The following is a 27416-nucleotide window of genomic DNA, read 5'->3' as shown; positions in this document are numbered from 1 at the left end:
AAAAGATAAACTCAAATAAATTTATGTCTTTGAAATGATACGATTATTCTAAGTTTAACAGAACTTTTAAACCTTGCATTTATTAACAGATTCATGCAAGAATGATGAATAAATAAATAAATAAATATCCAGATTCTTGGCGTCTTGGCGCAGTGTTTTCTGATGTTTTCTTGTTTGAATCCTGTTGGAGTTTACTCTTGTTAGAATTAACATTCATGGACTAAGTGATTGCTAAATCAGCAAACTTTCCAAAGTAGTTGTGAACCATTACATTTATTCATTTTAATTTTAAGTGACTTACAAGTAAGATAGCATACAATCCTAGTATAGAGCTGGGTTCACAACATTTCTGTTACTAGCATGGAACCTTTATCCCTGAACTAACACTTTCCAATTGAAATAACTTGCATATATAATTTAAAAAATAAATAAATAAATAAATAAATAAATAAACTGTTACTTTTCAGAGCCCCAGATTAAAAGACATCCAACAAACGTGACACTACTATTGGAGTCCAAGGCAGTGTTGCCGTGTGTAACATTAGGATATCCAAAGCCAGAAATTTCCTGGCTTAAAGGTGATGATCTGATAAAGGTATGTGTGTGTATCGGGTACAGTATGTCCATTGATGAAGAGAACAACTACGTTAAAGAAAAAGATCCATGTATTTTTTATTAATTGTTCACATATTAGTTTCTTTGGTTTGACTTTCAGGCTGATAGCCGAATATCAATTTTGGAATTCGGTGCCTTAAAAATTCACAATATCAGGAAAGAGGATGCAGGGCAATACCGATGTGTGGCGAGGAACAGTTTTGGGATTGCCTATTCAAAACCGGTCACCATTGAAGTACAAGGTAAAATGATGTTTAAAATCACTTGAAATACTGTAAATGTATGTGTCTATTTAGACACCAGTTCAGTAACACTTTACTATAAGGTTTACAAATAGGTATGTATTAATAAATACCTAAGTCTTTCCTAATGATGAATTAATAAATGCACTAATCTTTGGCACATCAGGAAATAATAAAGCTTATACTTTAAAAGCTCCTTACTATATGAATAACAATTCATAATGGTAATAGTTAAGTATTATTACACATTTTGTTAACTAGAAGGGCACTCGGTAGAGTTCATACCTCCGCCAAGCCACATAAGAAGAAGCCAAGAAGCCTTTATTTGTCATACGTACACTCAAGCACAGACTTAAGCACACAGTGAAATTCCTCCTCTGTATTTAATCCAGCTGAAGCAGTGAACACACACATGGACACACAAGTGAGCAATGAGCACACACACATACCCAGAGCAGTGGGCAGCTATACTACAGCGCCCGGGGAGCAGTTGTGGGTTAGGTACCTTGAACAAGGGCACTTCAGCCCAACCTCAGGCCATGGCTGGCCCATGTTAACCTAACCGCAAGTCTTTGGACTGTGGGGGAAACCGGAGCACCCAGAGGAAACCCACACAGACACAGGGAGAACATGCAAACTCCACACAGAAAGACCTCCAACGGCCACTGGGCTCAAACTCAGAACCTTCTTGCTGTGAGGCGATGGTGCTAACCCATGTGCTATAGCACTGTGCTGCCCATATTAGAATATCCAAAAAAAAAAAAAAAAGTCCTGGATCTGCATACATATTCGGAATTGCATCAAAATCTGATCAATTGTTCCTTAGCCGATGGTTCACCTTTCTTCAACATTTCATCAAAATCCATTCACTAGTTTTTGAGTTACATTGGGAAAAGACAAAAAAATCTTGGATCCGCATACATATCTGGACCCTGGGTCCACACACACATCTGGATTTGCATCGGAATCTCATCAATTGTTCCTTGGCCCCTGGCTCACCTTTCCTCAAAATTGCATCAAAATCCATTCACTACTTTTTGAGTTATGTTGGGAACAAACAAACAAGCAAACAAACAAATTGAGGCAAAAACATAACCTCCTCCAACACTGTTGATGGAGATAATTAAAATTGTGATGCAGACTTAATAAAAGTCATAAACATAATGGACAGCTTGAAAACAATGTAAATTAACCCAAATTATAGGTTATAATGTTTACATTTTAATTTATTTCTGACTCTTTTGCGTTTTTGTTTTCCAATGCTGCAAATTCTAAACTAACCCATAACACAGGATATCTTAGAAATACAAATGAAATTATCTAGCCATAGAATAGCAGTGTCTTACCCCCCATCTCCCAATCCTTTTTAATGATGTCTGTGTATTTTCTCAGCTCCTGCTAAAATACTTAAAATTCCCAAAGAGAGGAAAGTGCAGATTGGAACTGAAGTGGCCTTGGAGTGCAATGCCACTGGAAACCCTGTTCCTTTTATCACTTGGCTGGAAAATGGGAATACAGTAAGCTTGTTTTCACTCAGTATATTTTTTTCTAGGCTAATTTTTCCACAGTCTTCTCTTTCCTCCTTCATATGATTATTATTTTTTCCCTTCTGAGCCCATTTGGCTTCATCATCTTTGCCCGAGCTCTGGAGAACAAACTAATTGCAATTTAATTGAAGTCATTTGACCAGGGCTTTGAACAAAGTACAGCAAGCTCCAGCAGACTGCCTGACTTTTATTTCCCAACTGTAATGTCCACATTCAGGCCAACAGAAGGGCTTGAGGGTCTTGCATTCTCCAGTTGTTATGAGAATTAACATCATTCCACTATATTAATATGACTTAAAGACACTATTGTGAGTCACTGATAAAAACAGAAGAGCAGATATAAACAGCACAATAAAAACAAAGATCATTAGGGAGACCTTGGAGAATAAAACATATTAGACCAGATCATGATCACAATCATGGCTGTATGGTTTCTCATTAGTGCCAAAAGATGGTAGAGCAGGTAGCACTTTCAGAATGAAGTCACTTTCTGGAACGTAATTGGATTTGAACCAGATGATGCTTTTGGGAAATTTATGCGTGGTGTATTAAGATCAACTCATACTGCTATTGAACAAGATGAAAAAAGTGCAGCAGATCAGAAGAAGAAAAAGTGACGTAAGACAGTGGAGCATAATTTAGACTCTCCAAATATGGAGACGCTAACTGCTCAACCATGTAGGCAATCAGGATATTAGTTGACTAATTGGGGTGGTGGAAAAATAGTGAAATATACTGTAAAGAAAACAGGCTAAATGTACTTTGTTAGTTGGAAATACTTCAAACAAGATGAAGCCAAGTGTACAGTAGTGTCAAACTAGCACTTTCATTTCACTTTTATGGTTAAGTACTGTATAGAGGTGTGCACAAAGCTGTTTCTTCCATTCCAGAAGGCATTAAGACCAATTGCACACACTCCCACAATTATTTTTGCATTTACGCATGCACATTATTTCCATAATACCAAGAAGCCAAGCCAAGAAGCCTTTATTTGTCACATGTACACACAAGCACAGACAATGAAATTTAACCTCTGCATTTAACCCATCTGAAGCAGTGAACACACACACACACACACACACACACACACACACACACACACACACACACACACACACACACACACAGAGCAGTGGGTAGCTATGGTACAGCACCCGGAGAACAGTTGGGGGTTAGCTGCCTTGTTCAAGGGCACTTCAGTCCAACCTAAGGCCATGGCTGCCCCATGATAATGCTTACAGTATGTCCAAAAATATACACAACTATGTAATTTAAACCTCAATGATGCTGACTAGGATAAAGCAGTTACTAATGAATGAATGGATGAATGGATGAATGAATGAATTCTAATTTACACCAGCTGTGCTAAACACTACAATCAACATGGGTAATCAACATGGCTGTTCTTTGTCCCACAAGCTTCATATCTGACCACGCCCTCCCACCTGCATGAAAGCAAACCTGCCTACTCGTCTCGTCTCGTCTCGTCTCGTCTCCTTCCGCTTATCCGGGACCGGGTCGCGGAGGCAGCAGTCTAAGCATGGAAGCCCAAACTTCCCTTTCCCCAGACACCTCGGCCAGCTCCTCGGGAAGAACACCGAGGCGTTCCCAGGCCAGCCGAGAGACATAGTCCCTCCAGCGTGTCCTGGGTCTTCCCTGGGGCCTCCTCCCGGGGGGACATGCCTGGAACACCCCCCCAGGGAGGCGTCCAGGAGGCATCCGAAAAAGATGCCCGAGCCACCTCAGCTGATTCCTCTCGATGTGGAGGAGCAGCGGCTCTACTCCGAGCTCCTCCCGAGTGACTGTGCTTCTCACCCTATCTCTAAGGGAGCGCCCAGCCACCCTGCGAAGGAAACTCATTTCGGCCACTTGTATCCGCGATCTTGTTCTTTCGGTCATTACCCAAAGCTCATGACCATAGCAACCTGCCTACTCTTGTAACTTTCTTTTTTTTGGGGGGGGGTGGTCCTATATGCCATTGTAGCGCGTATTGAGTGTGGGTGGAGCACAGAGGACGGCAGGACAGCGTTTGGAGGCAGACAAGGTGATTTATTCTTACAACTTTTCAGTCTAAAAATCTTAGTTATTCGTTTGTTTATTCACACACACACACACTCGTCTGGTCCCGGGTTGCGCTCCCTCTCCTCTCTCTCTGCCTCCTTAAATAGGGAGCGGTTACTGGGAAAACACACACACAAACACAGGTTAATTATCCTCAGGTGTCGCGATTCTGCCACTCACCTTCCCCGGCTCCACCCTCCTGTCACAGACCGGCGCTTGACCACGCCCCCGCTGCCACATACCCCCACCGCCCGACTCAGGCCGGGCGCCCGTCCGGCCGGCAGCCGACTCCCCCCCCCCCGACGGGAGAGGAAGTCCGCCACGACCATCTGCGCCCCCGGCCTGTGGACCACCTTGAAGTTGAAGGGTTGGAGTGCCAGATACCAACGGGTGATCCGCGCGTTGGCATCCTTCATGCGGTGGAGCCACTGGAGGGGCGCGTGGTCCGAACAGAGAGTGAAAGAGCGCCCCAGCAGGTAGTAACGGAGGGCGAGGACCGCCCACTTAATCGCCAGGCACTCTTTTTCAATGGTGCTGTAGCGCCCCTCACGCACCGACAGCTTCCGGCTGATATACAGGACCGGGCGGTCCTCCCCCTCCACCTGCTGGGACAAAACGGCCCCCAGCCCTCTGTCCGACGCATCGGTCTGCAACACAAAAGGGAGAGAGAAGTCAGGGGAGTGTAAAAGTGGCCCCCCACACAGTGCAGCCTTTACCTCAGAGAAAGCCCGCTGGCACTGCTCCGTCCACTGGACCGGATCTGGCGCCCCCTTTTTAGTGAGGTCAGTCAGCGGGCTGGTGATGTCCGAATAATTAGGTATAAACCTACGATAGTAGCCAGCCAGCCCCAGGAACTGCCTCACCCCCTTTTTGGTCTTGGGCCTCGGGCAGGCCGCAATCGCTGCCGTCTTATTAATTTGGGGACGCACCTGCCCGTTGCCCAAGTGGAAGCCCAGATACCGTACTTCCACCCGCCCAATCGCACACTTCTTCGGGTTGGCAGTGAGTCCCGCCCGCCTCAGCGACCTAAGGATGGCCCTCAGGTGTTGTAGGTGCCGCTGCCAATCATTACTATAAATGATGATATCATCTAGGTAAGCGGCGGCATAGGTGGCGTGGGGCCGGAGGACCCTGTCCATCAGCCGCTGAAATGTAGCGGGTGCCCCAAACAGCCCAAAAGGAAGTGTGACGAACTGGTGTAAGCCAAACGGTGTGGAAAAGGCCGTTTTTTCCCGGGATAATGGAGTCAAGGGGATCTGCCAATATCCCTTCGTCAAATCCAGTGTCGAGTAAAAGCGAGCCGTGCCTAGTCGATCGAGCAGCTCATCAATACGAGGCATTGGGTACGCATCAAATTTAGACACCGCGTTGACTTTTCTATAGTCCACACAGAACCGGACCGAGCCGTCGGCCTTGGGAACCAAGACCACCGGGCTGCTCCAGTCACTGTGGGACTCCTCGACGATGCCCATTTCGAGCATGGCCTGAAGTTCTTCCCGAACCACCTTTTTTTTGTGTTCGGGTAATCTATAAGGACGGCTCTGCACTACCACCCCCGGGGGCGTCTCTATGTGGTGTTCTATGAGGTTAGTGCGACCGGGCAGGGGCGAGAACACATCCGAAAACTCGGCCTGCAACTGGGCGACCTCCGTGAGATGGGTCGGGGAGAGGTGGTCTCCACAGGGGACCGGAGAGGTACGCGATGCCAATGACCCTTTTTGGACCTCCGGCCCCAGCTCCGCCTTCTCCGGAACTACCGACACCAACGCCACGGGGACCTCCTCGTTCCAAAGTTTCAGCAGATTGAGGTGGTAGATCTGTAGCGCCCCCTCCCTGTCCATTCGCCTAACCTCATAGTCGACGTCCCCGACTCGCCGTGTGACCTCAAAGGGTCCTTGCCACTTGGCGATTAATTTGGAGCTCGACGTGGGCAACAGGACGAGTACCTTATCTCCCGGAGTGAACTCTCTAAGGCGCGTGCCCTTGTTGTACAGGCGGGTTTGCCGTTCCTGGGCCTGCCGCAAATTCTCCTGAGTTAGGTGGGTGAGCGTGTGGAGTTTTGCGCGCAGATCCATAACGTACTGAATTTCGTTTTTGCTCGGTGAAGGTCCCTCCTCCCAATTTTCCCGCAGTACATCTAAGATGCCGCGCGGCTTACGCCCATATAATAATTCAAACGGGGAGAACCCCGTGGAGGCTTGGGGGACCTCTCGCACTGCAAACAACAAGGGTTCGAGCCACTTATCCCAGTTACGTGCGTCCTCACTTACAAATTTTTTGATAATATTCTTGAGGGTGCGGTTGAACCGTTCAACTAAACCGTCCGTCTGTGGGTGATAAACGCTGGTGCGGATCGGCTTAATACCCAGTAGCCCATACAGTTCGCTCAGTGTTCGTGACATAAACGAGGTGCCTTGGTCAGTCAGAATCTCTTTCGGGATTCCAACCCGGGAGATGACGTGGAAGAGGGCCTCCGCAATACTGCGTGCTGAGATATTGCGAAGAGGCACCGCTTCCGGGTATCGCGTTGCATAGTCCACCAGAACCAATATGAAGCGGTACCCTCGTGTTGACCGATCTAATGGCCCGACGAGATCCATCCCAATCCTTTCGAATGGGGTCTCGATTAATGGTAGGGGGCGTAAGGGCGCTTTTGGAATGGCCGCTGGATTTACTAACTGGCATTCGCGGCACGCCGTACACCACTTACGGACGTCGCCGCGAATCCCCGGCCAATAGAACCGGGCCATTATCCGGGCGAGTGTCTTATCCTGCCCGAGGTGTCCAGCCATGGGATTAAAGTGAGCCGCCTGAAATACCAATTCCCGGTGGCTCTTTGGAATTAGCAATTGGGTGACTCGCTCTTTCGTCTGAGTGTCCTGCGTCACTCGGTATAACCTATCCTTCAAAATGGCAAAATAGGGGAAGGACGGGGTGGCGCCCGGCGGGAGCGTCTGACCATCGATTACTCTCACTTGGTCAAACGCGTGTCGCAGAGTCTCGTCTCGCGATTGTTCCAGTGGGAAATCCGCGAGGGATTCCCCAATAGAAAGAGGAGGGGCCGGTGGCTCCTCACTCTGTCGCGGAGATGACGTAGACGGCTCTGCGACCGCAGCTCCAGCCAAAGCGACACCGGGACCCTCCCCTGTTAACCGGCAGGACCCACTCTTTATTAGGCGTGCCATTAAACCCCGAAATCCCGGCCAATCAGTCCCCAAGATCAAAGAGTGGGTAAGGCGAGGATTAACCGCCGCCTTCACTATCGATTTCTCCCCTCTGAAATGTATGTGGACCGACACCAACGGGTAGCTGTGAATATCCCCGTGCACACACAACACCTTCACCCCTTGTGCTCCCCCCAATGCCTCGCCTTGCACCAGGTTTTGGCGGACTGAGGTCTGATTGCAACCTGAATCCACCAACGCCTGATATGTAGCCTCTTGTACACTTACCGGTATGCGATACGCTCCAGCCCGATCGAGGGCAGCCTCTGGCGCGTCGGGGATCCGCACCACCGCCCCCACTTCCATCGCTGCACACTGTTGCTGCAGGTGGCCCGGATCCCCGCAGCGCCAGCAAACCGGCCCGGGCCTTCCCTCTGCAGCTGTGTTCTGGGGCTCACTCACCTGAGGGGGGGGAGAGACAGACACAGAAGGGAGAAACGGGAGGGCACCACGGGGGCGGCGGGCCGGCTGGGGTGGAGCCGGCCCCCGCCTCCGCGGTGGGGGAATGGGGCGAGGACGGGACACGGGAGGAGGGGGGGGAGAAAGAGAGAGAGAAGAGGAGAAAGAAGATGCTGTCGTCCGCTGTCCTGCTGCAGGAACAGCCGCCAGATGATCCTCCGCCAGTCCCACGGCCTGATCCAGCGACGCCGGGCGGTGGCACTGGACCCACTCCGCGGTTCCAGCTGGTAAGCGGGCGATGAACTGCTCCAGCGCCACCTGGTCGATGATTCCCTCGGCGTCGCGATCTTCGGCCCTCAGCCACCGCCAGCAGGCGTCCCGGAGCTGCTGGCCGAACACGAACGGGCTGCCGACTTCCTCCATCCACAGCGCGCGGAAGCGCTGGCGCTGCTGCTCCGGCGTGCGCCCCACGTGCTGGAGGACAGCCCGGCGAAGGTCGGCGTAGGCCAGCCTGCGATCGGCGGGGAGCTGTAGCGCGGCCAGCTGCGCCTCTCCCGTCAGGAGGGGGAGGAGGCGCGCCGCGCGCTGCTCCATCGGCCACCCCGAGGCTTCGGCGACCTGTTCGAACAATGTGATGAAAGCCTCGGGGTCGTCCTGCGGGCCCATCTTGGTCACGGTGAGGGGAGACGGGCCCGCGGCCGGGGCGCTGGTGGACCCCGCCGATGCGAGGAGACGCCGGAACGCCTCTCGATCTTCCTGCTGGGCCAGCACCAGGGCTTCGAAGCGGCGCTCCTGCTCCTTTCGGAGCGTGACAAGTGCCTGGTGCTGGCTCTGCTGAGCCGTGGCGAGGGCGTGGACCAAGTCCGTGAACGGGGAGGATTCCATGGGGCTGCTGTGTTGGTGCTCCACCTGTTCCCGGGTTTCGGCACCACTGTAGCGCGTATTGAGTGTGGGTGGAGCACAGAGGACGGCAGGACAGCGTTTGGAGGCAGACAAGGTGATTTATTCTTACAACTTTTCAGTCTAAAAATCTTAGTTATTCGTTTGTTTATTCACACACACACACACTCGTCTGGTCCCGGGTTGCGCTCCCTCTCCTCTCTCTCTGCCTCCTTAAATAGGGAGCGGTTACTGGGAAAACACACACACAAACACAGGTTAATTATCCTCAGGTGTCGCGATTCTGCCACTCACCTTCCCCGGCTCCACCCTCCTGTCACAGACCGGCGCTTGACCACGCCCCCGCTGCCACAGCCATCTTTAATTAAGTTCCATATTTTCCCTCGCCCATGATGGAGTAAGCAGGACGAAGTATTGTAATCAGTGCAGTTTGTTCTATTGTTTGTTTGTGTGTGTGTCTGTCTGTTAACAATCTAGCATCTAGATGGTTGCACCGATTGACTTCAAATTTTCAGGGTAGGTGGGCAATGGTCTGTAGATTACCTGATTAAATTTTGGAGGTAATCGGGTCAAAGTGAAAGTCAAGGTCACCGGAAAGGTCAACCTTTTGGTCAAACTAACATACTTTTCATTATAACTCAAAAAATGGTTGCCGATAGACAAATTTTTACTATTATGAGCATATAGGAACTCCCATATGGCCTTTCATTTGGCACCATGATCTTTGACCTTGAGTGACCCTGAAAGGTCAAACTCAAGGTCATGGATTTTCAGAGGGCTGTAACTTGAAAACGGTTGATGGTAGACAGATATTTACCCTTATCAACTTATAGGAAGTGCCATATGGGCTTTCATTTGGCACCATGACCTTTGACCTTGAATGACTTTGAAATGTCAAACTCAAGGTCATGGATTTTCATAGGACTATAACCTGACAGCTGATGAGTGAGAAATATTACCATTATCAACATATACGTAGGTATAAAATAAGTGCTGCCGGGCGAGGTTTGTTTTGTCTGGCAACACTTGTTAAGTTTCATGGTTTTAGCATTATGTAATACTGTGGGGTCAGTGACAAAGAGGAAAACCAGCAAGAGGGAAACCCCCCCCCCCCCCCCCACACACACACGCAAACATAAAACGATGTATGGGTATAAAACTTACCACCTACCAGCACAGACAACCAGACAACATATTTTTTACCAACAATAAACACTTAATCTAACACTTAAAAACTTAAATACCAAAATAACAGGTTGACGTGTTCTTTGCTGTTGTTTATCTGAACTAATTACCTCAAGGTCAAGTCGAGTCAATTCAAAATCCCTCCCGCACCAGGATCTGGTCTTGCAAGGCAGTCTCCTGTCCTAGTACTAACCAATGGTGGGTTTCCCAAAAGCCTCTTAACACTAAGAGCATCTTAACTAGGAGAGAGAGAGTGTTCATTGTGCTGCTCGATAATCTTTGTGCTACGATGCTTTTGGGAAACTCAGCACAGTCTTTTGAGGTGCATTGGGTGGCGCCGATCTCCGTTTCCATAGCACTCAGCTTGTCACCTATTATATAGCCAGGGTTGGGGGGGGATTCTCTGGTAGAACTAATTACCTGCTCTAATAAAATAGCCTTAAATACTAGATGCCCTTTTTTGAAATCCTTCCAAACTAGTAAAAATGAATAGCCGTGTCTTGAATGGTTCCCAGCCTCCTTTAATGCTCACAGGATATGAGCTAATACCTTTGACTTTCCCATTGGTACCCTGGATTCCTGAGTCAGTCCGGGTCTATTTATATTTCACGTTCCGCAGGTTATTCTCTGAGGCATTAAGATTAAGAGTACCTTGGTGTTGGAGAGGACTTATGAGGAATGCTGTTGCACTTGTTTGTATTCTCCTTGTATCAAAAGCTGCTTGTAGATCAACTTAACTGAGAATGTGTTGACACATTGAATGATTTACATTTCCCTTATCTAACTGTTATGTTGTAAACGACTTTTTAGCTCCTGATAAGGAGCTGTGCAGATGGGTTGTTTAAAGATGGGGGTATAGTCAGAGGTTTAATGTCAGTGTGTTCTCTTGGCACTGCTGCCCCGCGAGGTTTTATGTTACCAAACATGACCTCGTCCTTCCTTTATTTACCACTGGAGTTCTCATAATTTTTATCTGCCTTCCTTTCCCACAGCAAAATAGAACGGCAGTTTTCAAATCCACTGATGAATACATTCATCATGCGAGGCATATAATCTGAGCCTTGCACTGTATATTATTAAGGGCTTGTGAATGACCAAATTTTAGAAATATAACAACAAATGATTTAGCTGCGTTTGCTTTTTCAGCTGGTCCTCAAAGGATGAGGTGCTTGATTTTTAGCTTTTCTTAATTAGGAATTTAGAGATACAATTACAGTATTTTATAGTATACGATGCTATCTTAGTACTGAAATAGAAAAATTGCATCTAATTGCCTCAAGTAATTATTATAATAATTATAATTATTCCATCCAAATACTTGAATACAATAATAATTAATCATAATTATGTCTAATTAGATAATACTTTAGAAATATACTCACCGGCCACTATATTAGGAACACCCATACCCCTGCTGTTTGATGCAGTTCTCTAATCAGCCAATCATGTGACAGCAGCACCGTGCATAAAATCATGCAGATACAAATCAAGAGCTTCAGTTCATGTTCACTTCAATCATTAGAATGGGAAAAAGTGTGATCTCAAAGTGTGACTTTCACTGTGGCATGGGTGTTGGTTTGAGCCAGATGGACTGGTTTGAGTATTTCATTAAACTGCTGATCTCACACACAACAGTCTCTAATGAAACAGAATGGTGCGAAAAACAAAAAAACACTGAATGAGCGACGGTTCTGTGGGTGGAAATGTCTTGTTGATAAGAGAGGTCAGGGGAAAATTGCCAGGAAGAATATAGCAACTCATATAATCACTCTTTACAACTGTGGTGAGCAGAAAAGCAACTCAACATACAACAGCAGAAGACCACATTGGGTTCCACTCCTGCCAGCTAAGAACAGGAATCTTAGACTCAAGAACAAGTTCCTGTTAAAGTGGCTGGTGAATGTAATTGTTAAACAGTTAGAAGTGTTCAGTGAAGGATGCAGTGCTTCATTTCTGAATAATAAATAATTAGAAATGTTGAAAATAGTATAGTGATATTCATATTACTGTCTACCTTATACCACATATTAGCTGAAGGCACTGTTTGAGTCTTTTGCCCTTTGAAGTATCTAGAGAACACATGTGGTATTATATGTTGAATGTTTAAAATTACCCCATGTGGACATGTCAAATCATTAATTTCCCATAGCCGGATAAAGTGCTTCTAAAAGCAGCTCTGTGATGAGCAAGTTTCAAATATAGAAGTATGAGTAAAACTCAAAACTGTCATACAAGCTCACAATGTTCTCCGGAGGTCAGCAGAATTAATTGGTCAAATGACTGAAGCTGTGTACTAATTGATTTAAGGTGTGATAATGCAAGTAGGTATTGGATTTTGTTTAGCAAATGTGAAGATAATAATACATCTCATCTCATCTCATTATCTCTAGCCGCTTTATCCTGTTCTACAGGGTCGCAGGCAAGCTGGAGCCTATCCCAGCTGACTACAGGCAAAAGGCGGGGTACACCCTGGACAAGTCGCCAGGTCATCACAGGGCTGACACATAGACACAGACAACCATTCACACTCACATTCACACCTACGGTCAATTTAGAGTCACCAGTTAACCTAACCTGCATGTCTTTGGACTGTGGGGGAAACTGGAGCACCTGGAGGAAACCCACGCGGACACGGGGAGAACATGCAAACTCCGCACAGAAAGGCCCTCGCCGGCCACGGGGCTCGAACCCGGACCTTCTTGCTGTGAGGCGACAGCGCTAACCACTACACCACCGTGCCGCCCATAATAATAATAATAATAATATTATTATTATTATTGAAACTTGCAGACGACTGCCGTTTTTGTATGGAATTTGCATATTCTCATAATGTCTGCATAGGTTTCCTCCCGCAGCCCAAAGACCTGCGGATAAGGTCAACTGGCTACCCTAAACTGCCCATATGTGTGAATGTGAGTGTGAATGGTTGTTTGTCTCTGTGTTAGCTCTGAGATAGATTGGCAACCTGCCCAGGGTGTACCTCACCTGTTGCCCAAAATCAGCTGGGATCGCATCCAGTTTTTCCGACGACTCTGATGGATAATCAGTATAGAAAATGGATGGATCCTTCTTCTTCTTAGTAGTAGTAATACTGTAGTAGTAACATTACATTTAGCAGATGCTCTTAGCCAGAACGATGTACAAGTAGTAGTAGTATGCTAAAATGCTATGATAATTAAGTCATGAGACATTTGTATTAACTTTCATCTATATCAAGGTGGACAGAGCCTCTGAGATGACATAATAAAGTATGACCAGAAGTTAATATATTGAGGCCACAAGTTAATATTTCAAGGCCACAAACTACCTTGTGGCTAAAAAATAATTATTTAATTTCCATGAGATATGAAAGTCATGGCCATGAATTAAGATAAGATAGCTAAGATGAACATTTTGATCCCACAAAGGAAGTTTTGGATTGTGAGTCGAAAATACATGGCTTCATACATGGCTTCCAGTCATTTTTGAAGGAACTATTTGCTTTGAGAGTTCGCTGAAGGTGACATGGGCTAATGGTATATCCATGTTGCAGCAAAAGTGACTCCAGTTTAAAGTGTGATATTATCAATCATCTCCATGCTCTTGGTTCCTGTTGCTACAATGATCTAATTTCAGCTCATTTTGCAATACAATAGTTGCTCCAAGCCAAGTATTTTGTGGACAGAAAATACAATAAATCTTGAGAAACTTAAGTCATAACTTCAATATATAATATATTGCCAAATGTTTGTGAATACCTGACCATAACATCCATATGTGGGTCTTTTCCAAACTGTTGCAACAATTATGTAGAATGGCTTTGTATGCTGTAGTCATCAATTTCCCTTCACTAAAACTAAGAGACCCAGCTCTGTTCCAGCATAACAATACCCCTGGGCAAAAAATAAGATTCATGAAGACATGGTTTGCCAAGGTTGGAGTTGAAGAACGTGAGCAGCCTTTACAGATCCCTAACCTCAACCCTTGGACACTTGGAATGAACTGGAATGCCAACATGCCCCAGGCCTCCTCACCCAATATCAGTGCCCTTTATTAATGCTCTTGTGGCTGAATGAGCACAAACCTCCGAAGCCATACTCCTAAATCTAGTGGAAAATCTTCTGAGAAGATTGGAGGTTATTGTAGCACTAAAGGGAAACATAGAGGCTGTCCACACAGCAACGGATTCAGGTGAATCTGATAAAATTGGTTATCGTTTCAGCCTAGCGTCCACACGGCACCGGCGTTTTGGGTGCCCCAAAACGAGAACGGGTTCCAGAGTGGAAAAATCTGGCAACGGCGCCTTTGCGAAGTCGTCTGGATGAGTAGAACGGATTTGTTTACGATGACGTCACAACCACATGACTAGAACAAGCGGCACTCTCGCTGTTTTGTATGAACCACTGCATTGCATTCACTTTTGTATACAGCTTTTCTTTTAAATAAACAAGTAACTGAACCATTTCTTGAATTGCTTTTTTTTATTGGATAAGACTGCTTTTCAAAATGTTCACACACAATATAAAAAGTTATATAAATTATATAAAAATTCTTTTCAAAATGTTCACACACAATAAGAAAATTAAGTTATATAAAACCATGCACACTAATAAAACTAATTTGTACACACAGAAGGCACGATTTCCTTGCGTAGTCGCAGCCATCTTCTTCTTGTTGTTGTGTGTTTGTTCCTGTGAGTGCTTCACGCCGGGTAGAAGAAGGGGTTTATGCGCATGCGTCCTACTTCTTCTATTGTTCTGGTGTCTCCGATGGGACCGTCTTACAGCGCACGTAGAGGTGTGGCATGTGTATTGCATCGTTTTCAGCAAGCGTTGCGTTGCCATATGTACCTGATATTTTACTGATCCGTTGCCCATGTGGACGCGATATTTTTTTAATAACATCTCGTTGCCGTTGTCGTGTGGATGTAGCCTAAATCTGGAATGGGATGTTCAACAAGTACATATAAGTGTGATACACATATGAGGTGTCCCCAACCTTTGGTCCATATACATACTGTATATAATTCATGGCTAGACCTCATTCAAAATGAGACCATCTATGATGGCATAGCTCACACCAGCCCCATCGAGTCCAGAAGGAACGATCTAAAGTGGGCCACCTTGTGCAATAAATGTTGCAAGCTATATACACTATATACAAGCGACATACAGAACCTATATACACCCTTGGAATACTGACCTATTTGCCAGAAAGAATCCAAAAACGGTGAGGAATTGAGTGAGAAGAAGCAATTCTTGTTGAACTTCTCATTAAGGCTTCATTAGTCCATAACTTCATTAATAATTATAATTAAGCAAATCTGGGTAGAAGTTATATGCACCCTAGGTACCCCAACCTTCATGCCAGAAAGAATCAAATTCAGTGAAGAATTGAGAGAAAAGAAGCGATTTGTGTGGAAACTGCTCGTTTGGGCTTAATTACTCCATATCTTCATTATTAATTACAATTATGCAAATTTGGGTAGAAGCCATATGCACCCGAGGCAGACCTACCTTCCTGCCAAAAAGAATAAAAATTGGTGAAGAATTGAGAGAGAAGAAGCGATTTTTTATGAAATGTGGATGACAACGGCTGGACGACGGACAACACATGATGGTATAAGCTCACTGGCCTGTCAGCTGGATGAGCTAATAACCACCATGTCACATCAGTGGCACCTTAGGAATTCAATATTTAAGCAGACCATTTGTTCAACATTTATTAAATTGAATTTATGGCAATTAATGTAGACAATTTTGGGCATGGATTGAATAACTATTAGTTAATGCTGGTGTTGTTATTTTATCGATCTATCTGCTTCTCTGCTGTAGATCACAGGGGCTTCGGTAGAGGAGACACTGGTTGGGGAGGTGATTGTCTCCATCCTGCGTGTGGTGGTAAATAAGCCGGCTCTTTACACATGCCAAGCCACCAATCAACACAGTGGGGGAGCCAATACTGTCAAAGCTACAGCCAAGATCACTGTCTCAGGTGGGCTTATTCCAAACACAGCTCTTATAATCAACACAGACATGCAGTTACATTCTAGTGTTAACAACTGTGGTCATAATAGTGTTTTCTTTTGTTGTTGTTTTTGTCTCAGTTTGATCATATTTTAAGCATAGGCATGTGGTCTGGCCCTTCGGAGTTACTAATGAAAGACAGACACTTTAGGTCTCCCGATATTTGGGCTCAGATTCAGTTTATTACCTCTGCCAACTTTATTGGAGGAGGTTATGTTTTTGCCTCCATTTGTTTCTTTGGTCGATTGGTTGGTTGGTTGTCTGTTCCCAACGTAACTCAAAAAGTAGTGAACAGATTTTGGTAAAATTTTGACGAAAGGTGGGTCATGGACCAAGGAACAATTGATCACATTTTGTCGCAAATCTGAATATGTGGCTTGGCAGAGGCATGCACTCTACAAGCTCAGAAAACAAAGTACATTATTGTACCTTTAGGGGTACAATGGCTTGTCGCTGTGGCAGGACCCTCTAAGGTACTTATTTGTATAATTTATATACTAATTGGGAACATGTATATACCTTTTTGACCCTAAAAAGGTACACATAGTTACCTTCAAGTCCAGTAATGAGCCCTAGGCAGTACATTAGTGTACCTTGTACCTTGGTAGACAGAAATGGACTCCTACTATACCCCTATTTCTGATAGTGTACCGAGTGCCCTTCTGATTTTCTATAAGACTGTGGAATTAAGAATTGATCGTTTCTCGTTATGCTGGTAGCTTGTTAGCTGATTTGCTGAATTCTTTACTTTTTTTTGGAGATAATCAGCTGTACCTGAGGTTGTATGAGTGTATTTATTTACTGAGGGATGTTATTTCAGTCAGACCTTATTTGTTAGTATAGCTGTTCTTTGAAGACTCTGACATCCCAGGAGGTATAATCCTCACCCTGGATATATTCATGATACAAAAATTTTTTCAATCTGTTAAACTGTCAGAGATGACTGAGATTTATGATGTTGTGTTTGTGAGATGAACAGAGTTGCTTTAACACTTTGCTTTAGTTTACTCTTTTTTTTTGGAGATCACTCTTCTGATGTCGCATAAAACGCAGAATGCTCTTCTTTCATGACCCCCATTAGCCCTTCCAAACCGTCAAAGTTCACACCTGCTCTTTCCTCCAGGCCACACACACTTTATGGGCCAAACACATCACAAGCATGGTCTGCATTAGAGAGTTGCTACATTATTCTTTGTCATGGCCAAGAACCTGTTTAACATTTTCTTTCTTCTTCGGCTTCATCCTGATGCTGGTTTCTGGATCCTGTGATTTTCCTACAGAATGGAGGTAAGAATCTTTACACATTAAAAACACAATGGTTGCATTAACTACAAATGTATGGTCTGTGCTGTTCTTGCGTCGAGTTATCTCATTCTGAAATATTAACATTTGCATGAAATTCATTCAGCATTGGAAAATTTGATATTGGACTTTTACTCCATGTACCTTGCAGAATTTAAGTGAATATCTAATAGTCCTCACTAAGTTTTAGTCATCTCAAAGCTTTTGTTGGATCCTCTTATAATCCACAGGAGTTAGTGTTGGATCTGGCTATAATTATGATCTACGATCCTGATAAGGAAACAATAAAGTTCATCCACTGTAGAAAGAATAAATTTAAAAAAAGAGAGGGAAAAAAAACTTCCAGGATGCCTTAAGCTTCCTCTTCACGAAGCCTGACAGCTGGATAACATATTTCACTGAAGTAGCTGGATAAGGGTTGATGTATATAATCATCAGTGTCTACATAAGCAGCCTGTAATGTATTATACTAACCCACCCATTCCACATGTTCTGAATTAAATGTGAACCAAAGTAAATGCTCCATCACATTTAACACTACACGGTGGAGATTTGACATCTGGGCACAATTAAAGGAAAGTTAAATTGAGTAAAATAGTTATGTGCCTTGGACTTTGTTCTTGAAGGTGAGGAGAATATTGGATAAAATAGTCATGCTTTGTTCATTGTTTATGTCCAATGTTTTTGTATTTAGAGACTCAGTCAAGTGAAAGCTGTTAAGATTATTATGTAGAATTAGGAGCATGGGAAAAGTATACAGCCATGTAATTTAAAAAATACATAAAACAATATTAAAAGGAATAAAATACTCGAACAGATGTTCTAATTTTTTAATCTGATTCATATCTGATCTCTAATTCTAATCACAGGTTTATATTCATGCACTCGTTCTAAAAATAATCATTTCTATGGCGTATGTATATACTATATGTATATACAGTACTGTCCAAAAGTTTTAGGCACGCTATTTTTTTCATACAAACTTTGTTGTAGATTTCTATTTTATGACTTCTACATTATTGAGTCAGTGCAAAAACATTTTAGAGTCCAAACGTTTGTTTTCCAGCACAAAATTAAATGTTACAGAAAAAAAAGTTTGTATCTGAGCAGCATATTACACAAGAAAGCACTTTTCAGATTAAAAAGAAAATATAATGAAGGCTACTGGGTTTTGGTGCAAAATGAAGATGTGAGTGTGACAGTCAAAGTGTCCAGAAGAACTGTGGCTGGTTCTGTAAGATGCTCAGTAAAACCTACAGCTCATTTATCACCTACAGCTCTTATAAAACTGCACTCATTGTACCTGAGACTACTATTTTTTTTAAAGCAAAGGGTCGTCTCACAGCAAATATTGACTGTTTCATTTATTATGGCTTACAGCTGTTTATAGTATTTTTTTTTTATTTTAAGCCATTTCTTTCCATATGCCCAAGACTTTTGCACAGTACTGTGTATTATAATACACACACACACACACACACACAAGAACCTTCATGTTGGATGCTTCACATTAATAATAATAATGCCTTATTATTGCTTTGGTGATTTTTTTTTTTGTGAGATGTTTATCATTTTTGAAAGGAGTCTCTAGTGTCAGTGCTTTGTAACTGCCAGTGGTAAAGCTGTGAAATTAAATTTTAAAGGTCTTCGGGATGGAGGAGGTTGTATTTTTCGGTTTCTCTGTAATATGATAAAGCTGAGATTTTTGTCTTATTAACTGCAAGAGAGAGAAAAAATAGTGGCTGGTGAGAGAGCAACTGTTTATGGCTGCTATAATGAACGTGATTACAGGAAGAAAATTGTTTTCATATGTCCTGTAACATTTACAAAACAAGGTCTATCCACAACAAACTGATAAAAATATATACACTACCGTTCAAAAGTTTGGGGTCACTTTGAAATGTCCTTATTTTTGAAAGAAAAGCACTGTTCTTTTCAATGAAGATCACTTTAAACTAATCAGAAATCCACTCTATACATTGCTAATGTGGTAAATGACTATTCTAGCTGCAACTGTCTGGTTTTTGGTGCAATATCTCCATAGGTGTATAGAGGCCTATTTCCAGCAACTCTCACTCCAGTGTTCTAATGGTACAATGTGTTTGCTCATTGCCTCAGAAGGCTAATGGATGATTAGAAAACCCTTGTACAATCATGTTAGCACAGCTGAAAACAGTTGAGCTCTTTAGAGAAGCTATAAAACTGACCTTCCTTTGAGCAGATTGAGTTTCTGGAGCATCACATTTGTGGAGTCGATTAAATGCTCAAAATGGCCAGAAAAATGTCTTGACTATATTTTCTATTCATTTTACAACTTATGGTGGTAAATAAAAGTGTGACTTTTCATGGAAAACACAAAATTGTCTGGGTGACCCCAAACTTTTGAACGGTAGTGTAGAATATGTCGTTCTTTAAAATTTTTTTTAAAAAAGGTTAAGATTGGCTAATTGCTGTGGTATAAGATGAATAAAACACTTTAGGATGTGCCATTATAGGGAATATAAGCACACTGGAAAAATAATAAAAGCCAAAAAGTGCTCTTGTGAGGACACATTCAATGCAACTAAAGCCCTTTTACATAGCCTGTTCAAGGCAGGAAGTTGCACTGTTATTCTGCTTCACCATTCTGGATAAAACGTATGACCATGGAATGGGGGGTCATTGTTGTTCCATCTCTGAGCAGAAAGCGAAGGTAGTCACAGAGCTGAATCAATGCCTGTGTAAAAGAGAGAGCCAGTATGGCGCGATGGGGGTGTGACATTTTGATAATGTATTATGTATATGACCCGCCACCAGGGGATTTAAAAATCTCTGAAGAAAACCATTTTGTGACTTTGCTTGCATTGTAAGAGTGGTATAAGTGTCCACGGCTAGCAAAAGCACCTCAACACTCAGTCCACCAGTCATTATTGTTCTTGAAAGCATGCTGTTATGTTCTGGGTATTCATATCTCTGATGCATATGTTATACATCGCATGAGACACGATGCTCAATGGGGTTACTTTAAACACGGACCTCTGGCCTGTTATTTAAAAACACACACTGCAGAAGCTTTATGCCAGCTTTGTTTGGTTTAATGAGGGATCGTCTTAACGACAGTATTGCAGAATCTTCTGGGGGCTTAAGTGCTTATTTCCTTTTTGCAATGTCTCTTTTGCACATTCTTTGCTAATGATACTATTCTTCATCATGTCATCCTCTTTCCCCAGGTTGTACAAAGGCAGTGCTGGTTACTGCAGTATGTACCGGGGTGAAGTGTGCCGTGGGCTGTTGCGACATTCAGCACTTGTTTTCTTTAACTCTTCTCTGCCGGATCCGGAGCAGGCGCAGGAGTTCCTGGCACATGGAGGCTGGGCTGAGCTGGAGGAAACAAGCCCACTGTGCCAGCCTGCAGCTCGCTCACTGCTCTGCCATGCTGCCTTCCAGGACTGCAGCCCATCAGGCCTCGGTCCCGCACCCAAACCTGTCTGCAGGTACACAACTAAATCACTCATTCAGTTTTTCATTATTGATCTCGAAAATAGCTTTCAGCAAATTTGTGAAAACCACGGGGGTCTTTTGGTTCAAACCTGATACTAACTCCCATTATATATTTTCTTCCACATTTTGGCCCTAAGCAAGATTGAGGTCGTGTTTCTTCAGAGACGCAGCCACTTAAACCCACATCCAGTCACAATCAACCTTGGGCATGTTTCTGGAAAACAATTAATCTTCGTGAATAACAAACAACTTAATGAAAGACATATGTTGGCTATGAATCTGTTTTGTCAGTTTTTGCCAAAAACCTTCTTCATCTGAAATTTCATGGATGAGTTCTCAGTACTTCTTTGTTTGGATCATTCTAGAATTCGGGGTACATTTTGTGTCTCCGAGATAAACCTTTTGTTATTTTCCACAAAAGAAATATTTATTGAATCAGTTTTGAACAATAATGCAAATTATGACAAACTTTCACCAATAGCAATGCTTGATGTACATTTTAGACCCAATTTATCCATAAAACATTAACTAAATGACTCCCACCCCTCCCCCCACATTATTGGCTGTCTTCAACTCCTGGTTCATACATTCAACTCAAATAAACATGAAGTGATTCAGTCTAACAATCTGTTTTTTGGGGCTTATTCTATTAACAGTTAAAATATCAACTGCATAGAAAGTCTATTTTCTGTACTATGTAAAATTTCAGTAATAAAAAAGTATTTTTTTATCTGTCCCAATATTCTTGTCAACTCTGTTAATGCTGTTATAAAACCGCATAAAATCCACAAAGACTTAATAATACGCATGACACCTGTGCCGAGAGATGTCACTTCCTCTGGCAGGAAACTTCAGAAAGGCAGTGAGGTACGTTATGTTTCTTCTGTCATTAATTTGAACAAAATGTTGAGGATACACCAACAGTAGATTCATTATTCGTCAAATTTGTTATTGCGATATTGGAGTGAATCTCTCACTCATTTTTTTATAAACAATAATAGGATTAAAATCCATAAAATGCTGTCTTTAAACAAACATGCCATGTGGTAGCTAGTTTGAGGTTAGCATGTGGAGTTAAAACACAAAATGGTGGAAAACATCAACTCTGTTATCGTCAATTCTGTTAATGGATTGCCCAGTTTTAATGATAACAGAGTTGACAACAGAGTCAACACTTGAAATGTACCCACAATTATAGAATGGGCTATTTGCACCACAACACCTAGGTCTAACGAAAAGCAGTACAAGTCGATAAACAAACAATCAATTCATAGTTAAGGGGTATATTCTGTACATGGATCAGTAACTGAAAATAAATAGAAACTAATAGACAGTTTTTAAAAATGGTCAACAATAGAAGTAAGTGTAATCAAAAATCAAAATTGGAAGAGACAGAACCAGGCCTCCAATATCAGTACCAACTGCTTTGCCAATACAAAAAAGGAATAAATATTGATTTGTGTTCACATTGAATGACCTAACTTTACCAAAAAGTAATAAACTAGTCTCTTTTAAGGTGCACAGACTTTTTTTTTTTTTACACATTTTATTTGTGTGACAAGTTAGTTGTCGTACATCTGAATATCTTCTAGGGCAGCATGGTGGTGTAGTGGTTAGCACTGTTACCTCACAGCAAGAAGGTTCTGGGTTTGAGCCCAGGGGCCAGCAGGGGTCTTTCTGTGTGGAGCTTGCATGTTCTCTACGTGGGTTTCCTCTTTGTACTCTGGTTTCCTCCTACAGTCCAAAGACATGCAGTTAGGCTAATTGGCTACTCTAAATTCCCTATAGGTATGAATGGTTGTTTCCCAAGCCCAGAAATGGGAGGGTTGCGGCAGGAAGGGCATCCAGCGTAAAAAGAAAAAAAAAAACCCTATGCTCCAATTAATATGACATGTGACTCAGTAGGGTTCACATGGACCCCAACCTGGCAATAGTGCTGGACAAGGAGGAAGAAGAAGAAGACATCTGAATATATTCTCCCTTTATTTTGTTCTTAATTGCCATTTTTTGATGGATGCACAAAACAATTATGAAACATACTGTAACACAAGGACCAACCTTATGGAATACAGTATAAAGGCTTATTTTATCCACCCATTATCTGTAACCGCTTATCCTGTGCAGGGTCGCAGGCAAGCTGGAACCTATCCCAGCTGACTATGGGCGAAAGGCGGAGTACACCCTGGACAAGTTGCCAGATCATTGCAGGGCTGACACATGGAGACAAACAACCATTCACACGCACGGTCAATTTAGAGCCACCAATTAGCCTAACCTGCATGTCTTTGGGGGAAACCCAAGCACCCGGAGGAAACCTACGCAGACACGGGAAGAACATGCAAACTCCACACAGAAAGGCCCTTGTCAGCCACTGGGCTTGAACCCAGGACCTTCTTGCTGTGAGGCGACAGTGCTACCCACTACACCACCTTGGGCTTATTTTATAACCAACTTAAATAAATATGTAAATTGGAACATCATAATCCATAAATTGTGAAGATATGACCGTGCACATCCAGACTCCGATACTGAAATGACACTCTCATTTACCAGTGAGCAATGTGAGCTACTTTATATCAGTTGTCATGAAGAGCTTCTGTAGGTGTCATGTAGCCGTAACAAAAGGTTTTAAAACTGTTTGATACTAAAAAGTCTGAATGTTATCTGCTCTTGCACTTACTAATGGAAACTATGATGTCATTTTCTCCTTCGCTTGTTTGCTTCCTTGTTTAGGAAATACCAATGCGAGAAACGTAAGCTTTTTTTCCTCACACTTCCCCTATGAAGTATGAAATGTCATCCCTTAACTGCCTTACAGGGAGCACTGTCTTGCTGTGAAGGAACTCTACTGTTATAAGGAATGGCACTCGATGGAGGAGAGGAATCATAGAGGAGTCATTGCTCCAAGCCTGAGCCTCACTTTGCCAGACTGTGACTCTCTGCCCAGCCAGCACACAGATCCATCATCATGCACTGCTGTAGCATTTGTAGGTAAGAAACTTTTAGTTATATACATATCTTTGAAGTTTTGCTAAAAAATTATTGGAAATTAGGACATCATAGGAATTATACTGGACATTACAAAGGCAAACTGTGGCCAAATATGAACACAGCCGTGAACGCAGCCTGTAGCTTCCCACATGCATGAGCTCAGTGTGAAGCAACACACTATGATTATGATGACAGCCAAGGATTGGAGTTGATGGTTTTATTGCTCAGCTCTGGCTCGGTTATTTTCAACCATTTTGTCGAAATGTGTAATCTTGCATTTTTTTGAGGCCAAAATGTGACTGAACACAGCAGAATTTTATTCTAAACCTGATCACATCACAGAATAATTACAGAAAAAAACCCGAAACACAATATCATCAATCATCATTACATTCTGTGATATGTGCTGAGTGTTGACAATTTCTTTTTCTTTTCCCAACAGAGATGAAGAAAGACCAAATCACAAGTATGTATGCTATTTGTATTTGATACACTATAAGGCCAAAAGTTTATGGACACATGACCATTACATCCATTTGGGAACCTCTCATTCCAGATTTAGTCCTGTTATAATAAGCTCTACTCTTCTAGGAAAGAGTTCCTCTATATTTTGGGGTGTGGCTATGGGGATTTGTCCATCCAAAATATAGAGCATTTGTGAGGTCAGGCATGGATATTGGGTAAGGAGTAACTGGTGTGCAGTTGGTGTCCCAATTCTTCCCAAAGATGCTCAGTGGGGTTGAGGTCAGTGCTCTGTGCAGGTTGTTCAAGTTCTTTCACTACAATGCCTTCATGGAGCTCACTTTGTAATGCTGAACATAATGGGCCCCTTAGTTCCAATGAAGGGAAACTATAATACTAGAGCATACAAAGACATTCTATACAGTTGTGTGCTTCAAACTTTTCTTGTGGAAGAACCACATATGGGTGTCATGGTCAGGTGTCTACATACTTTTGGCCATATTGTAGTAGTATACCATAGTGTATGGTGTGTCATTTCTTCTATTCTTCGTGTGCAACCACGTGACAAAACAGTGTGATGTGTGCATCCGCCACCATGTTGGATGATCTACAAATCCAGAATGCCGTCTCGTGTGAACAATAACTGTAATGCATCTCCAACTTTCTCAAATTATTACGATTCTCTGGAGTCCTCTGCCAAGTCAAGGTTCAGAGAAAAAGTTGAAATTTGTGGCTTTGACCCGTGTAGGTTAAAGCCGTCCAATTATACAGAGGATTTAACCTCATTACCAGCGATTGAATACCCTGATATTGTGAACTATCTCGTTCTTCAAAAAAAAAAGTGCATAAGTAAACTGAAATTACTGGGTTACTGGAACGGCAGGGTGGCACGGTACGGTGGTGTAGTGGTTAGCGCTGTCGCCTCACAGCAAGAAGGTCCGGGTTCGAGCCCCGTGGCTGGCGAGGGCCTTTCTGTGTGGAGTTTGCATGTTCTCCCCGTGTCCGCGTGGGTTTCCTCCGGGTGCTCCGGTTTCCCCCACAGTCCAAAGACATGCAGGTTAGGTTAACTGGTGACTCTAAATTGACCGTAGGTGTGAATGTGAGTGTGAATGGTTGTCTGTGTCTATGTGTCAGCCCTGCGATGACCTGGCGACTTGTCCAGGGTGTACCCCGCCTTTCGCCCGTAGTCAGCTGAGATAGGCTCCAGCTTGCCTGCGACCCTGTAGAAGGATAAAGCGGCTAGAGAATGAGATGAGACTGGAATGGCATCGTTAATATCTCACCTGGCAAAGTTGACCCATATTGTTCTCCTTGTGTATCCAAACTCGCTAAGGTTTGTGCTGCTTATAATCTGGCTTCTTGGCAGATCTTCCATTTATCCTGTTGCTTCTAGATACTGTGAGATGAGTTTTCATCTTGAGCTTACAGTATGTCCTAATTTGAGTATTGGTGCCCAGTCTGGATTTGTTTTATCGCGTAGGTTTGCTGGTGCTCCTACAAGGTGAGAAGCCGAGCGTTCGCGCTAAACCTCAAAAGTTTAATTTAATCAGCAGAAAACAGCTTTAATTTGCAATGAACTCTTACCAGATACAAAGTGGTCACCACACACACGGGTGTAATTAGCTTTTTCCTCAGTTAAGTTCTTACGATGTATGTTTTTGAACCACAGCGTGCGCACGGCGTTCTCTAGACAGTTCTTCATCTGTTTTGTCATTGTTTTTAATTATTTTGGGAATTCTGAAGAACCGCTTCTCTTTGTCATGGGTAGCATTATTACCGCAATCATATCCCACACACAAAGTAGACACTGTCTTTATTCAAAGGCAATGAAATCAAAAGAAAATCATGAAGCGTTGCAGCAGCTCACAGGTGAAGCACCGCTATCTTGGTTGCTGTTATCATCTAACATGGCGGGCTTCCGGTTTGGAAAATAAGCGTGATGTCACGTGCACACGAAGAATTCTATTAGCTATTATGTTTGTCTGAATTCAAACAAAATACCTAATATTCTTTCATAGAGTATTAGAATGGCATGAACATGAATGAAAATTTAGAGCATGTTTGCTTTTCCTTGAACAGCAACATGCTACAATGATAGAGGAAGGTTTTATCAAGGCAATCACAATGTCACAGCATCTGGTATTCCTTGCCAGCGATGGGACCAGCAGGTAATTATATATTTGTTTTTACTTTAATTAAGTCCATTGGGGAGCTGGGATGCAAGTTAACTGTTATCATAATTGCCTGAGCTCATTTAGGGTCATTAGGGACAGGGCATGGGCAAAGCTATTCAACATGCAAACACACACACACACTAGTTGTCTTACTATCCTTGCAAGGACTCTCGACTGACATAGATAGATAGATAGATAGATAGATAGATAGATAGATAGATAGATGGATAGATGGATAGATAGATAGATAGATATTCCCATGGATGTTTAAAAAAAACCATGTATTCCTACCCTTGTGGACATACTTTGTCACCACCAAGCTATAAAGCATGCCGCACATCATCTTGACTTACTGCTGGCCAGACAACAGCAGTATTTATCACAAATAGCTATTGCGTCATATGTCACGCTGAAAGATCTTGGCATGTGTGTGCATGAACGCAAGGAGGTATCCTGATGATGCTCAACACCCATGCTGTTTAGGAGGAGTGAAATAGAATGTAATTTTTAAACTGTAAACTTCGATTGCAGTTAGATAGTTTGGTATTTGGATCAAATTTGTTTACACTGTGCCAAGTTCAAATTTTTTTTTCTCAAAAGGCTCAGTACATAAAAGAAAGAACCTGATTTGGACAGTGTTAAATATGAGCTCAGGTTTATTTGCTTGCTCGTTTGTACCTCACAAAGACTATCATAGTTCATGGTTGAAGAGTGATATGCTAACTGGAAAATTTTTGCTACAGTACCTGCATGCTAACCAAGTAGGTAACTTACCGGTAGCTCATATTAGTGCTGAATGTTGTATTCAGTACATTGTGAGAATATGATA

At 43.1% G+C, this 27416-nt stretch overlaps 1 protein-coding gene across 2 annotated transcripts in view; it reads left to right on the top strand.

Annotated features, from left to right (window-relative positions):
* Window positions 1–27416, top strand: part of musk (muscle, skeletal, receptor tyrosine kinase) — a 59396-nt gene that overhangs the window by 15637 nt on the left and 16343 nt on the right. The window contains exons 4-12 of one of the 2 annotated variants that reach the window (XM_060908245.1): window positions 468–595; window positions 716–857; window positions 2250–2374; window positions 15987–16146; window positions 17459–17465; window positions 20690–20953; window positions 23779–23951; window positions 24394–24417; window positions 26493–26581. In XM_060908245.1, coding sequence (XP_060764228.1) covers window positions 468–595; window positions 716–857; window positions 2250–2374; window positions 15987–16146; window positions 17459–17465; window positions 20690–20953; window positions 23779–23951; window positions 24394–24417; window positions 26493–26581 — 1112 coding nt within the window. Of the gene's footprint in view, window positions 1–467; window positions 596–715; window positions 858–2249; window positions 2375–15986; window positions 16147–17386; window positions 17466–20689; window positions 20954–23778; window positions 23952–24393; window positions 24418–26492; window positions 26582–27416 lie in introns of those variants that run through there. The other variant, XM_060908244.1, reaches the window with a different exon arrangement.

This window comes from Neoarius graeffei, chromosome 25, assembly GCF_027579695.1.
Source record: "Neoarius graeffei isolate fNeoGra1 chromosome 25, fNeoGra1.pri, whole genome shotgun sequence".
Lineage (NCBI taxonomy): Eukaryota > Metazoa > Chordata > Actinopteri > Siluriformes > Ariidae > Neoarius > Neoarius graeffei.
This window is presented reverse-complemented; position numbering and strand designations above follow the sequence as displayed.